We start from the raw sequence: 13,898 nt of genomic DNA, 5'->3' as shown, positions 1-13,898 counted from the left end.
TAGAAATGACATTTTGACAAAAAATAAGACAAATATTCTTGGTAAGATATTTGATTTTTTTGCAGTGCAACACCACTAAAACAACACTTCAAGTGCATTTTATCAAAACTAGTATTTGTTCCAAGTGGCCAAATGGAGAGTCAGTCACTAAAACCTTTATAAAAAATCCATATGCTTTGTGATATTCTCATCTACTTTGGTGCAGCTGTAGTCAAGGAGTTGCTGAAATCATTGAGTGGCATCTTTATACATAGAATCAGTGCTACAGTATCATGGTGTTTCCCACTGTGTAAACCAGAGGAGAGAAGACACAGGAACAGTCACAATGAGTTATATTCTCTGAGGTTTTGACTTTCCATTGAGACCAAGATGATGCATATTGACCAAATAATTGTGGAGCTACTGTATTCTTGATTTATTTTGGGGTTTAGGTCTGTTTAGGTCTAGTACAGTAGGCAGGGCCGTTGCTAGGAATTCTGGGCCCCCTTAAAGAATACTAAAGTGGGCCCCTCCCCCCTAACGTTTCCAGTTTTTTTTTTCCTTAGACTACCTATGTATTATAATTTTTTTATTTAGCCTACTTTGTTTTGATGCTAATGCAGCATTGCTATGAGTATTAGTCAGGATCTTATGCAGAATAATTCAGTCATACAAAGATTAGGCTAGTGGGTTTTTTATGGGCCCCACTGGGCGCTGGGCCCCTAGAATTACCATCACCTTTCTCCCCTATACAACGGCCCTGACAGGAGGTGCTTCACTGAGGAGCTGCACAGAAAAAACAACATTTCTTAATTTTCTGGCGACTGAAATCTGAAATCTCATCAACAGGAGGAAGTGTGCTAATCTTATACTCTAATCATGTTGGATGAGGAAATATGTTCAACATGTTGCATATGTGCACGGGTTACACAGATGTGCAAATGAAAAGTATAATATAAAGATTGTGCATTGCAATCCAATAAACACACATTTTGCGCTCGGGGGGGAAAAAAAACTCAACTGCATTGAAACAACCTATTGTAACACTCCTGACAGCAACTTCCCATTTGTCAGTGCACCGTAAACAGGATATATTTAAGAGCTAATTGTTTTTGAACAGCATACATTACAACATTATCCAGTTACCAAAGCATTTGGTCCAATAAGAAAACACACGTTTCTTTGTGCTGCGCTCAAAACAAGACGCAGCAAAGAGGTGTTTTTCCCAGATCTTCCCCAAGAATGTTACAAATTTCACAAATGAGCTCAAACAAAGAATCATCTGTCCAGATCCCCCCCACCAATACCAAAAAAATAAATAAGAAATGCAGCTCTTAACTGCATTACATTTCCTAGATAATGTTCTAAGGGGGATTTCCAAAGTTGTTGTGGTTATTTAATTACAGCTAAATCACTGATGGTCATCTGGCATCAGACTAATTACTGCTCCATGTCTCCATCTCCTTTCTATGGATTCACTAGGAATTTCAGAGTATCACAAATTCAATAGTTTTCAGTTAACGTGCAGGCTCACGTGGTGCCGAGAGGATGGTGGCGAGGCTTCTGAAACTCTCAGTCGGAGTCAGGAGCTTCTCTCGTTCCTGAGAAATAGACGCCTTCTCTGAAACTACATCAAGTCATGTGTGTTAGTTTCAAAGTTAATGTCACCTGAGAATCTGAAAACAAGTGTAATAGACTCCTGTAAGTTGACAGAAAGCAACAAGGTCAGACCTTATATACACTATTTATTTACCTTATAATTAAGAATGCATCAGTACAAATTATATATTTGTTCCAAATTCCTCTCCGACCTCTGACTTCTGTGTTCCTCTTTAAAAATAAGCTACATAAATTTAGAATATTACAACTTTACTCCAATCACATCATACTGTAAGTCCAATAACTGTGATAATAGATCATTGCTCACAGCTTCACAAACCTGAGCTTTGTAACAGGCTCATTAATCCAGACTGACTTCAACAAGCAGAGGGAAAACTTCAAGGAATCACCATTAGAGAAAAAAAATCAAAAAAATAATATATATATATATATATATTCTGTATATACTGTATATACAGTATATAGCTCTGGAAAAAATAAAGAGACCATGGATTCCAGTGTCTATTGAACTCACCTCACTCTACTTAGCTGATCACCTGAACCAAATCATATTTAATGAGGAAGAAAGATTATAAATAAATGAAAAATACAACACTGCTGCGATTAAAAATTGGGATTATTCCACCAATGTTGATTTCTAAACTCTTCCTAAGTTAAAAAGTAGTGTTGTGTTCTTTGCATTATACAAAACACCAGATTTTTATTTTTTATTTTTTTTATTTTGACCTGTTGCTATTTTCTGCAAATGAATAAATGCTCTAAATGACAGTATCTTTATTTCCAATCTGGGAGAAATGTTGTCAGTAGGTTATAGAATGAAACAAAAGTGTTATAGAGTGTAATAGCTATGAATAGTAAAACCATGTACATTTTTTACATTTTTAAGTGGTCTCCTATATACATGTTTTATTATTATTATTTAGCAGCAAACATGGTTAGTACTCTGATGCATTTCAGGAAAACCAGCATTTTGAAAGAGATAAATATATCTATATATTATATAGTTATAGGTATATACGTGCACGCTGCTGTGTGTGTTGTGCTGGGAGCTGCAGCAGTGAACAGGTGCAGCCACCGTGTGCCGGCTGGATGTGCAGGCTGTGCTGGGTGTGTGCAGGCTGCTGCTCTGCCCTGTGCGCTCGCTCAGCAGGCTCGCGGGGCCATGAGGAGCTCAACGTGACAGTCGGTCCCGCCTCATGACAACACGCACGGACTCAGCCATGCTCAGGTGCACGTGGTGTCTCCCGCCAGCGCGCTGTTTACACCACCAGAGCCCAAAACACACACATACACACACACAAACAAACACAAATACACACACACACACACAGCCTACCCAGGTACAACACGTTGTTACTGACTCTTAGAATTGTTATTGATGGTGTTTTTTGTTGTGTTTTTTGTCGTGTGGGAATAAAATCAAACATAATGAACTGATTAATAGACAGTGATGTGATTCAACAGGAATACATGTTGCACGTGTCGTGGCACGTTGGATATAAAAGTATAAATAAATATACAAGTGGTTGATGGTGTTTGGTTTCTAAAGCCTTTTTAAAGCTTCCTGCCTTCACATAATAAAAACACAAACACGCACACACACACCTGGTGAAGTAGTTTTATAAAACCCTGCAGGGCCTTTCTTAATCTGCTGTTAATACATTGGAAAGAAGAGCAGTTCAATTTGGGATAGTGTTTGCTAAAAAAGCTGCTTTTACGAGTGTGGGAAACGGACTCTGTGCCTCTACTTATAATAACTTATGGTTGGGAGAATTGTCAAACACTTTACTGAGATTCTACAATGAAGATAAGAGGGGATACGTTTGATAAAACATGGGACCCAGTACTGAATTACCTTAAAAATGTGAGTGAGCCCATAGACACAAAACCTCACAGTGCAAACAAGAGTATGATCTTGTATATGTATATTTATATTCTGTCTATATAGTAGATATTAATTTTATGACCATGAAATATCGTTGTAATGCTTTTTGTGCAGTATTCTTTACTTTTTTCCGTTCCTTTTTTCTTATCTTCTCTTTTTTCTCTTCATTTTATATATATACTGTATATATTTTTAATTTTTCTCTACATTGCAAATCAATAAACATATTTCTAAAAATAAAAAAAAATCTTGCAAGGCGTCATTTCTGCCTTTAAGCTACTAAAAAAAAAAAAATCTTTATTTTATTGTGTTGTTACAGTTTTATTAACAGACCCACTCGCCTCTCGTGCCCTGGCCAGTTAAGTGTGCGCATGCGTCTTTGTCTTTTCCCCCTCCCCTCCCCTCTTCCCTCTTCCTCTTCCTCGCGCTCACAGCCAGCCAGCGGCGGCGCGCGCAGCCTTGTTTCCATCCACTTTCAGCGTGGTGGTACACGAGATCCATCCAGCCACGCTCCGCCCTGCAGCCGTGACGCGCGCGGCTGTCCGCCCACTGAGCGCTCCTTATCGGCGCGGAGTGGGCGTGGAGGGGCGGGGCCTGCCGCCGAGGAGACAGCGCCGCTCGACACGTGAGCCTCATGTGACGGAGAAGAGGCAGGTCGGTCAGAGCAGAGAGCCGAGGCTGAGCGCAGAGTCACAGGGTTTATTTAACTCGTCGCTCCGTCCTCCCCCACTTTCCCCCACAACACGCCACCACCAACAGGGCTCAACTCCCTTCCTGCTCGCGGCGTGGAAAAGGAAACCTCGAGGACTAACTCCAAAAAAAAAGAAAGCAAAGAAATAGAGAGCAGAATCTGAACTCTTTGACAAGTCAGCCAAGCCAACATTTTGACTTGTTTTATTCTCTCTTGCTCTTTTTTTTTCTTCCTGGTGCATTGGTTTTTGCTTTATTTTATTTTAAATCACAAGTTTATTTATTTGTGATTGCGTTGGAAAAGAAAAAAAAAACTCGACTCTTTTGCTGCGTAACTGGATAATAAATAAAGAAGAATGGAGCGGATTCCGAGCGCGCAGCCTCCTCCTCCTCCTCTGTCCAAACACCAGGCTGAGCTGTCAGACGTGCAGGGGTAAGTTTCACTCTCAACTAGCTGCCTCTGATTTGTATTAATTTATTTATTCATTCAGTCAGTCACAGTAGCTCATGTCTCATTAAAGTGTCTCTTCTGTCGCTGCAGGATGGATTTCCCCATGTATGTTTATAAACCCCGGCGCGGGATGAAGAGAGGAGAAGAGAGCAAGGTGTGTATTCTTTTTGTTTTGTTATATATTATTTTTTTTTTTTAAATTTTAACTTTTCCAAATTAAATTATCTTAAAAGCTTTTCTTACAATGCTGAAGGGAAGGAATTAGGCTGCTGCTCCTGTAGTCCCATAAATGGCTGACCTAATTTCTGCTGTGACATAACTCGTGGAGAGGAGGAGAGCTCCCTACCACCGCCTCTCTCTCTGCCTGGCTATGTGAATGTGAATGTGAACACGCTGAGCTTCTCTCAGGATCAACGCTCATGTGTTTTTGCTTTTCTTTTCTTTTTTATTTCTCCTCTTGCAGGAAACCTACAAACTGCCTCACAGACTGATTGAGAAGAAAAGGCGTGACCGGATAAACGAGTGCATCGCGCAGCTGAAAGATTTATTACCGGAGCACCTGAAACTCACGGTGAGTTCACGCTGTGGAGCTGAGGAGGAGGAGGAGGAGGGAGGAGGAGGGAGGAATGGGGATTCTCCGGCTCTGATGGCGGTGCACGCATGCACACACGCGCGCACGCACCACCGTGTGGCCGCGCGCTCTTACTGCAGCCTCGAGCCGAGTGCGTCAGCAGCCGAGTTGATTGACAGCTCGTTCTCGTTCCTGCCTGTCATGTTATGTCATAGCTCAAAGTGGGGATTTTACATCCTGAATCAGATCAATTTCCTCATCCAACACAATTAAATTAAATTATAACAAAGTAATAAACAAGAAACTAAATTATTGATGAAATTAATAATATTATTCTAGACCATAAATGACATTTCTTCATCTTTATTTCTATTGCTTGTAGTGCTAGTGATCATAATGATGTGAGAAACCATGTGTTAGTGGGTGGGAAAGCTTGTTTCCTATGTGTTATGTAAGAGGTGAGGATGTGCTGACGGTGTGTGTGTGTGTGTGTGTGTGTTTCCTACAGACTCTGGGACATCTGGAGAAGGCTGTGGTTTTAGAGCTGACGCTCAAACATGTGAAAGCCCTCACCTCACTCCTGGAGCAACAGCAGCAGAAGATCCTCGCTCTGCAGAATGGCATTGAAATTGGTGAGTTCACACACACCCACACCCACACACACACACACACACACACACACACACAACATCATTTAAATACCCAGTGACAGGAATATGCAGATGTACAGGCAAAACAAGTGACTTAACCCTCAGATGAACCTTCAGTTTTTACCATCTGGACTAAAAACATGGCGAAATTAGATTTATTTTTAGGGCTGATGACAGTATTTTGTCATTTACAGAGTGATAAAAAGAGATATCCAAAATCCTCCTCTGTAAAAACTTCTGACTCTAATATGTCAACAAAATAAAACAAGAATTTTGAAAGTAGCTTTATCCATTGTTCAGATTTCTGTTCTGGAAATGTATGCAAATTAGTGCATATTTCATTAGATATTGCCTCATTTACATATTTAAACATAACATTTGACAAAACTTGTAATACAAAAAATATTTGTCTTAATGTGAGAGATAAACTTGGGAAGTTTCATGGTGATATCTGATAGTTAAAATTTTTACGTTAAAATACATTAAAAACCCCATTGGACATTTTTGTCCACTTGTAGGGTCATGGGTGTGGTAAAAATGCATTACAGGTCCAAAAAATTGGACTTTCATTCTGAAACTCGGGACATCCAGAGTTCACCCAGAGATAAACCTCCTTGCCAAAAATCAGGCCCCAGTGACCTTTCATTTGACCGTGAGAAGTGGACAAAAATGATATGTTAAGATGCAAAAAAATGAGGAATTTCTCTCCTCTCTGTCAGCAGCAGCAGAGTTTCTGACAGTGTGTTTTTCTCTCGTTGTGTTTACAGAGCAGCCTCCCGTCAGCCAGGAGAAGTCCGAGGAGATGTTCCGCTCCGGCTTCCACATGTGTGCCAAGGAGATCCTCCAGTACCTGGCCAGTCACGAGACCGAGGGGGACTTCGCTCCGTCCCACGTCATCAACCACCTGCACAAGCTGGCTGCAGAGGTGCTGCAGAGCCCGGGCCACCCCCGCCCGCGCCCCCGCACGCCTCACAACCACAGCAGCCACAGCCACAGCAGCCACAGCAGCCACAGCAGCCACAGCCCCCCCCAGCAGCAGCAGCAGCAGCAGCACGAGGAGAAAACCCCCACCTACCACCACCACCACCACCACCAGCAGCCTCACAACAAGGAGATGCACACAAGCAGCATCAACAGCTCGGCCCCTAAACCCAGCAGCAGCAGCAGTGAGGGCTACGGGAGGAACTGCGTGCCGGTGATCCAGCGCGCCTACGCTCCGGCGAGCAGCGAGCAGAGCGGCAGCGACACGGACACGGACAGCGGCTACGGCGGCGAGCTGCTGGTGGAGAAGAACCGTCCAGACTACTACAGCAGCGGCCAGGAGAGCCAGCTGAAGCGCTCCAGTAGCGGCGGCAGCGGCGTCAAGCAGGAAGACGACGACGAGCCGCACCACAAACGTCCCCGCGTGGTGATGGAGTCGTCCGAAGACGAGCTGCTGTCGGGCGGAGAGTCGTCGTCCGCCTCGTCGTCGTCCAGCGGCTACGGCAGCTACATGAGCGTGTCCCCAAACCACAACAACCACAACCATCCTCCTCCTCCTCATCCTCTCTGCATGCCGTTCTACCTCATCCCCCCGTCCGCCGCCGCCGCCTACCTGCCCATGCTGGAGAAGTGCTGGTACCCGGCCGGCGCCGTGCCCATGCTCTACCCCGGCGGCTCCGTGTCCATGTCCATGTCCGGCGAACGGGAACGACCTCAGCTGGTGTTGTCTCCCTCGCCGGCACCATCCACCATATCTCAGACCCCCATGGACTCGCCCGCCCTTCTGCAGGCACTAAAGCAGGTTCCACCGCTCAACCTGGAAACCAAAGACTGAGAGACGATGATGAGATGAGACAAGATGAGATGAGAGGACGGATGGAAAGAAGAGACGAGAGAGAGAGAGACAATAGAAAAAGAAAACTGAGCCGTTCCATAATCCATCCTCACTGCAAAAACTCAAAATCATCTTACCAAGAATATTTGTCTTATTTCTAGTCAAAAGAAATCTCATTATACCTAAAATAAGACTCATCACATTAAAAAGTAGCTTGTTTTTAGACACTTTTTACGTCTTTCTAGCATATTTTCACTTGAAAAATCTGACAGTGGAGCAAGTTTTTCTTTCTTATTACAAGCACAAGAAATAACATGCTTTCACTGGCAGATTTTTCTACTTATTTCAAGTGAAAATTAGTTTGAAACAAGTGAAAATGATCTAAAAACAAGTTAATTTTTAGTTTTTAGAGTCTTGTTTTAAGTGGAAAGAGATTAGTTTGAATAGAAATGAGACATTTTGACAAGAAATAAGAAAGATTTTGAGTTTTTGCCGTGCTCATCCCTCTCCTCTGTCCCACAGCCTGGACTTTTAGAAACGATCAAGGAGAGATGGAGATGGATGGAGGGAGTTCTGGTTGAATGTTAAATGCTCAGTCATATTAATTACTCAGCGCAAATGTATCATATAAACTGGACCTACACACCCTACACACACACACACACACACACACACACACACTTGGTTGAATGTAAAGAAAGAAAGATGCTGCTGTTTAAAGAAAACAAAACAAAATATATACTATATAAACGCCGATGACACTGATGCATCTCACCTGTAGCTGTCGCCATAGAGAGAGATTATAAAAAAAAAACAGAAAAAACATCTTATCTTCGTACTCTAGAAGTCATTGCACCAAAAATGTTTTAGTGGTAAATGTTTCACCCCTGTGTCCTCGTAGGTCACTGTTAACATCACTGAAAACAAGCGCCCCCCAACACTATGATGCCAGTTTGACATCATAACATAACATAACATAACGTAACATTAGGGGGCCTCCCCGCACCACACGACCACACTGAATGAGACGTCTTTGTTTTTCATTGACAAACCAAGACAGTTGAGATGGAGATTTCTGTAATTATTGTTCATAGACTTCTTGTACATTTCTATTTTTGATACCTTGTTCTCACATTCGCACTGTCCCGATGTGGAGAGAGAGAGAAAGAGCGGGGCAGAGTCAGTGTGGACTTATATTGTACGTTGTGTACTCAGAAACTGTGTACATATACTGTAGCACTGTGCTGGACCTGGGTCTCTGCATACTCCACATCTGTTTCCGCTCAAGTCAAACCTGGTGTTTGTTCTTGCTGTTGCCTTTTTACTTGTGAAAAAGCTGATAAATCGCAGATGTTCATTCTCATTCTGTACCGCGTTTGTATGAATACTGGAGTCAGCGGAGGAGAGGAGGAGGAGGAGGAGAGGAGTGAATGTAAACGTTTTACCAGAAGACTAGTTTTCTATAGAAAGAGGTACTTGAGATTTTATATTTTGGGACCTACACGAAAGATGTTTTGATGTACATATTTTTGTCTATAAATGTTGATATACATTATATAAGTGTATTAATAAAGTATTTTTTTTCCCGTGGAAATTTGCTTTGACTGTATGTGTGTGAAAGGAGAGAGAGTGTGCGCGTGTGAAAACATCTAGTCATGAATTTCACGGCACCAAAACAGTCATGTCACAGGGAACACTTATGTAATGACGGCGCTGCTGCGGCCCAGCTCTCCTGCTGGGCCACCGTCTGTGCCCAGCAAACACGTAAACACACATGAACGTGGAAAAAAAAGAAGAAAAAAAAAGGAAATAATAATAATCATCCATCTGCATGATCATTCCTGTGTTTATTACCGGTGGCTTTATCAATCAATGTAACATAAATACCTCCTGGACTTTATACTTTACACTCTTGGCACTAAACTTTTCATTCTGCAGATGTGTGAACATTAACAACGCGGAAGCATAAATCACAATAATTACCACTCATCATCATCATCATCATCATCATCACAACCTGTGTTCAGCAATCAGCATATTCAGCTTTGTCATTGCTCTTATACAATCATAGCTTCATCTCACACCTCTTATAAACACACATTGCATTATTAATGTTTCTCATCATTTCCGTGCTGCAGGAGTGTTGTTGTTGCATTGTTCCATATTTGGGTTTTTGACTTTTAATACAAACTCAGGCTGTGACCTGCAACCTAAATGGCACGGGGCCCATCTAAACAGAGTCTCTGGTGGTTGTTGTTGCTGCTGCTGCTGTGGTCATGAGATCCCATCTGCAAACTGATTTCAGAAGTGTTGCTTATCCATGATCTCAGTTAAACGATTTCTGAGTAGTTAAGGTCCCTTAGAGGCCAAGCGGTTAAGATGCATCATATATATATATATATATATAACCAAACCCCCGTCTCACCCTCCCACATTGTTTCCTGTCTGTTGCTATTTCTGACAATCTCTCCAATTAAGGGCAAAAATTCCTCAAAAAAAAAAAAAAAAAAAGAATCTTCCACTGTGTCACTTTCTGTGGTTTATTATTTTAGCCTCATACTTCAGATGAACACTCAGACTAATTCAGTTGTTTGAGAATTTTTAGCAACACATTAAACCCTTCTTTTTCCTTTTTTTAACAAATGGGAACTCCAAATGTATTGATGTCTTCATCATTCAGGAAAGCCAAGTCATTCATGAGCACTGGCTTCACTTATTAGCTCTACAGTAGCACCCATTTGTAAGTTTACATAATCAGTTTCATAAAAAAAAGGCTAAAATGTGAAATGTTACAGATGTTGTTGAACTAACTTTTACATAACAGCTGCCAGTTCTGCTCCCTCTGCTCCCTCTAACCCTGTCAAGGCTTTAAACATAATATTCGATCAGTGAACCTTCACTGCCACCTGCTGGAGACTCGCAGTACCTGCACCCTGTCAGTGACTTGTCAGTAGGGATGTCACCATTACTTGTTTTCACAATTAATCGTGGTATTACTGTAAATGCCACAATTAAGTGATTGCAAAGATTCCTAGATACCATCACTTTCCGAAAAAGATTACCGTATGTTATGAACTATATCGGCAGATGTGTGCCAAAGTAAAGGTAAATGCAGAGATACTGGTCCATACGTAACATTGAATTGGTAGGAATTTAAATGTCATTTGTAATAATAATAAAAAAGATTAAAATGAACTTAAACATTTGGTATAGATGACAGTTAATGATTATATATTTCAAACACTTTAATAATTGGTCATATTTTAATAGATACTTTGTGTAAATAATTAGTAATGTAATTATATTTGGACTATATTTGATTTTACACATTAAAGGGCCAACGAGGAGTTTCTATTTGGTTATAAAAAAAGTCTCATATTAATGTGGATGAATCTACGTTACCACTTGTTAATGGGCCCATTTTAGATAAATATATGGTTTTGTCTCTATCGTCGAGCCGACCAGCGTTTCTTTACTTTCGGTTTCGTGGCGAGTCATGAGAATAACGTCGAATCGCCGTTTATGGTGGGAACTACGACGGTATGTGATCGTCTTCCAACCTCTGACTTTAATTCTTGATGAATGAAAACATGAGTCTGTCTTGCACCGGTCAAAGAATTTCACGGTGCGGAGGCTCATAAATGTAGTGTGAAAACACTTTGCTTTTCCAAAACTCCTCGTTGTCCCTTTAATTGTGTTTGAAATGAATTGATGCATAATAATCATGATAATCGTAACACCGTGATTATTTCTCTGACAATAATCGTACCTAGAAAATGTGTAATCATGACGTCCCTACAGTACTTGTCGGTCAATTCAGAGCTATCTTATGTTTGTGTTCCCCTTTGCATTTGGCCACACTCTGCCTGTGGGAACGGAGCAGTAAGTGATGATGCCTGTGGAGGCCGGGGTGGGAGGTCAAACCTGGGTTATGACAGACGACCGTCCCGGCCACGATGTTCGGTCGCAAGCTCAACACCTGCAGCGTCGGGAGCGGACCGTGGAGTGAAGGAAGCACCCGGGCCGAGCCGGAGGTCTTAGGCTGTGGTGGCTCGAAAGCCGCCGCCTGGGGGAAGAAGGATCTGGGGATGTGAGCTTTGCACTGAGGCAAGCTGCGACTGTGACTGTGAGGGGGGCTGAGGGAGAAAGAAAGACACCGTGGGACTAACGTTGTTGCCCTGTTGGCGCCGAGACTCAAACCCAAACGCCGTGCTTTCCTCTGAGGTTCGACGTGCAGCACCAGAGGCCGTTCAGAGTCAGACAGAAGACTGCGGCAGCATCTGCGTTCCTTCTGTTTCTGTTTATTCTGAATGTCCGTTGTTCTCCCCTCACGCGTCCTCTTTTTCTCTCCAACCACTCGGTTCTCTTTGCCTGAAAGCGACGACGACGCTTCGCCTTCCTCTGAAGAAGGTTTCTGCTCAGAGCGGAGCTGGATGGTGAGAGGCGCAGCGGCGTTAGAAGAAATAGCGGTTTGCCGGTGCAGCAGAGGTCTGGGTCGCCTCACGGGGGCTCCTTCCACCAGCAGGTTCACGCCCACGTACTGAGGAATCTCAACTGCAGCCTGGGAGCAGGACAAAGTAAAATAAAACAAAACAAAACAAATAGATGCATTTACTGTACAACAGCAGCTTTTATTCCACTGGACTCCTGCTTGAAATAAACCTGGGCCCAGTTGTTGTTCAAAAGTAGCCTAACCTGATTTGATTTTGGATAATGGATCGGATCAAATCTTGAAAATGGGTTGTTTCAAAACTAAAAACAGATTCTGAGACCAGAGTATATTACTGTACGTATCCAATTTTGGTTTTAATCTGCATCAAACCCTCAGTTTGTGTCGTTCAAAACTTTTTAGTAGGATCAGGTTAACTGTGATCCAAAAAAATCTGGATTATTCTGATCCCAGCAGCATTCGGGTGGATTCAGGAACAAAATGTGATTTAAATTAAAGTCAAACTGCAAATAAACAACTTTTATAATGTAGTATATATATATATATATATATATATAGTTTTTTTTTATTGATTTATATTTTGCACCTGATTTTTAAACCATTACAGTGATAAAGTCAAGTTAAAGTTAACTTTTGATTATTCCACAAATTAAGAACCTTCCCCAAACTACTGGATATTTAAATGAAAATTGAAATTTAAAAGTTTGAGTTTTGAATTTGGAACTTGAATTTGAATGGAAAAATATCACAATTAATTTGACTAATGCACTGTATATTTGCTTTGTTTTTCATTCAAACAGCCAGACCAGATCAGGTCTGGCTGTTTAAAATACACTGAAGAAACAAAAAAAACAGCACAGAAAACAAAACATACACCCCATTTTAAAATAAATCCACACTGAGTGACCCCATGCTGCTGTTTTACCTGTTGTTTACAGACCTAACATCCTTCAGTGTGTTACACAGTCCCATTTAGAATACGTATTATCCGGATTTGGTTATCCTGAAAAGTTTGTATCTGGATCAATCCAACTAGGATAAAAGTAAAGACGGATTACGTGATCCTGGATGGCAAAATAAGTGATTTCAAAATCCTAGATAATTTTGATCCAGATTAAACCTTTTGAACAACTGGGCACAGAAGATAGACTATAGAGTAAAAAATGTTCAAAAAAAGAAGCGCTTCGTGGACTCGTTGTTTAAAATAGAGGTGCTCTTTGGAAAGGGATCGAGGCTGTAGGAAGACAAAAGAAAATTTCCAAGGCACTCTCTTAACTATAAAATGCCTTTATTGAATTATGGCATGGTCGAAATGACAATTAAAAACTCTGATGCGTTTCGGCATCTAGCCTTCATCAGGGAGTCAAATGACTTGACTCTATAGTTAAGAGAGTGCCTTGGAATTGTTCTTTTGTCTTCCATAGACTATAGAGTATTCTTTCTCACCTGTTTGTAGATTAACTGGAACCCCCCTGTGTAAGCGCTGGAGTCGGTCCTCCAGTCCAGCACCACCCTCAGCGTGTCCAGCTGCACCGCGGGGCAGAGGCGCGCCGTCACAGCGGTGGAGCAGGACATCGTCGGACTGGCGTTGATCTCGATCAGCCACGGCCTCAGGTCTCGGCCCAACATGAAGTCTGCTCCGTAGAGCTCGAAGCTGGCTCTGCGGGGCGTGACCAGGTCCTGAGCGGTCTGCAGGGCTCGGACCACCGCCTGCTGCATGCCGGGAACTACCACCGACTCCCACTTTGCCCCACAGCCCTGCTGCTGCTGCAGAAACGCCCTGAAC

At 42.2% G+C, this 13,898-nt stretch overlaps 2 protein-coding genes across 2 annotated transcripts in view; one reads left to right on the top strand and one right to left on the bottom strand.

Annotated features, from left to right (window-relative positions):
* Positions 1 to 4,139: 4,139 nt before the first annotated feature.
* On the top strand, positions 4,140 to 7,874 carry LOC310986466 (class E basic helix-loop-helix protein 40-like). Its single transcript, XM_083972396.1, has 5 exons — positions 4,140 to 4,607; positions 4,716 to 4,779; positions 5,089 to 5,196; positions 5,705 to 5,828; positions 6,614 to 7,874. Exons 1-5 carry the CDS (start codon positions 4,531 to 4,533, stop codon positions 7,660 to 7,662), a joined length of 1,422 nt encoding a protein of 473 aa, XP_083828522.1. The 5' UTR covers positions 4,140 to 4,530; the 3' UTR covers positions 7,663 to 7,874.
* Positions 7,875 to 11,473: 3,599 nt separating this feature from the next.
* Positions 11,474 to 13,898, bottom strand: part of ttll3 (tubulin tyrosine ligase-like family, member 3) — a gene marked incomplete at both ends in the record, with an annotated part of 24,096 nt that continues 21,671 nt past the window's right edge. Inside the window, 2 exons of the mRNA XM_083971201.1 lie at positions 11,474 to 12,223; positions 13,559 to 13,898. The exon at positions 13,559 to 13,898 is cut by the window's right edge and continues 99 nt beyond it. Coding sequence (XP_083827327.1) covers positions 11,474 to 12,223; positions 13,559 to 13,898 — 1,090 coding nt within the window. The remainder of the gene's footprint in view (positions 12,224 to 13,558) is intronic.

Source organism: Trachurus trachurus (assembly GCF_905171665.1).
Source record: "Trachurus trachurus genome assembly, chromosome: 5".
In the NCBI taxonomy this organism is placed as follows: domain Eukaryota; kingdom Metazoa; phylum Chordata; class Actinopteri; order Carangiformes; family Carangidae; genus Trachurus; species Trachurus trachurus.
The sequence above is the reverse complement of the archived record's forward strand: the minus strand, read 5'-3'. Positions and strand labels throughout refer to the sequence as shown.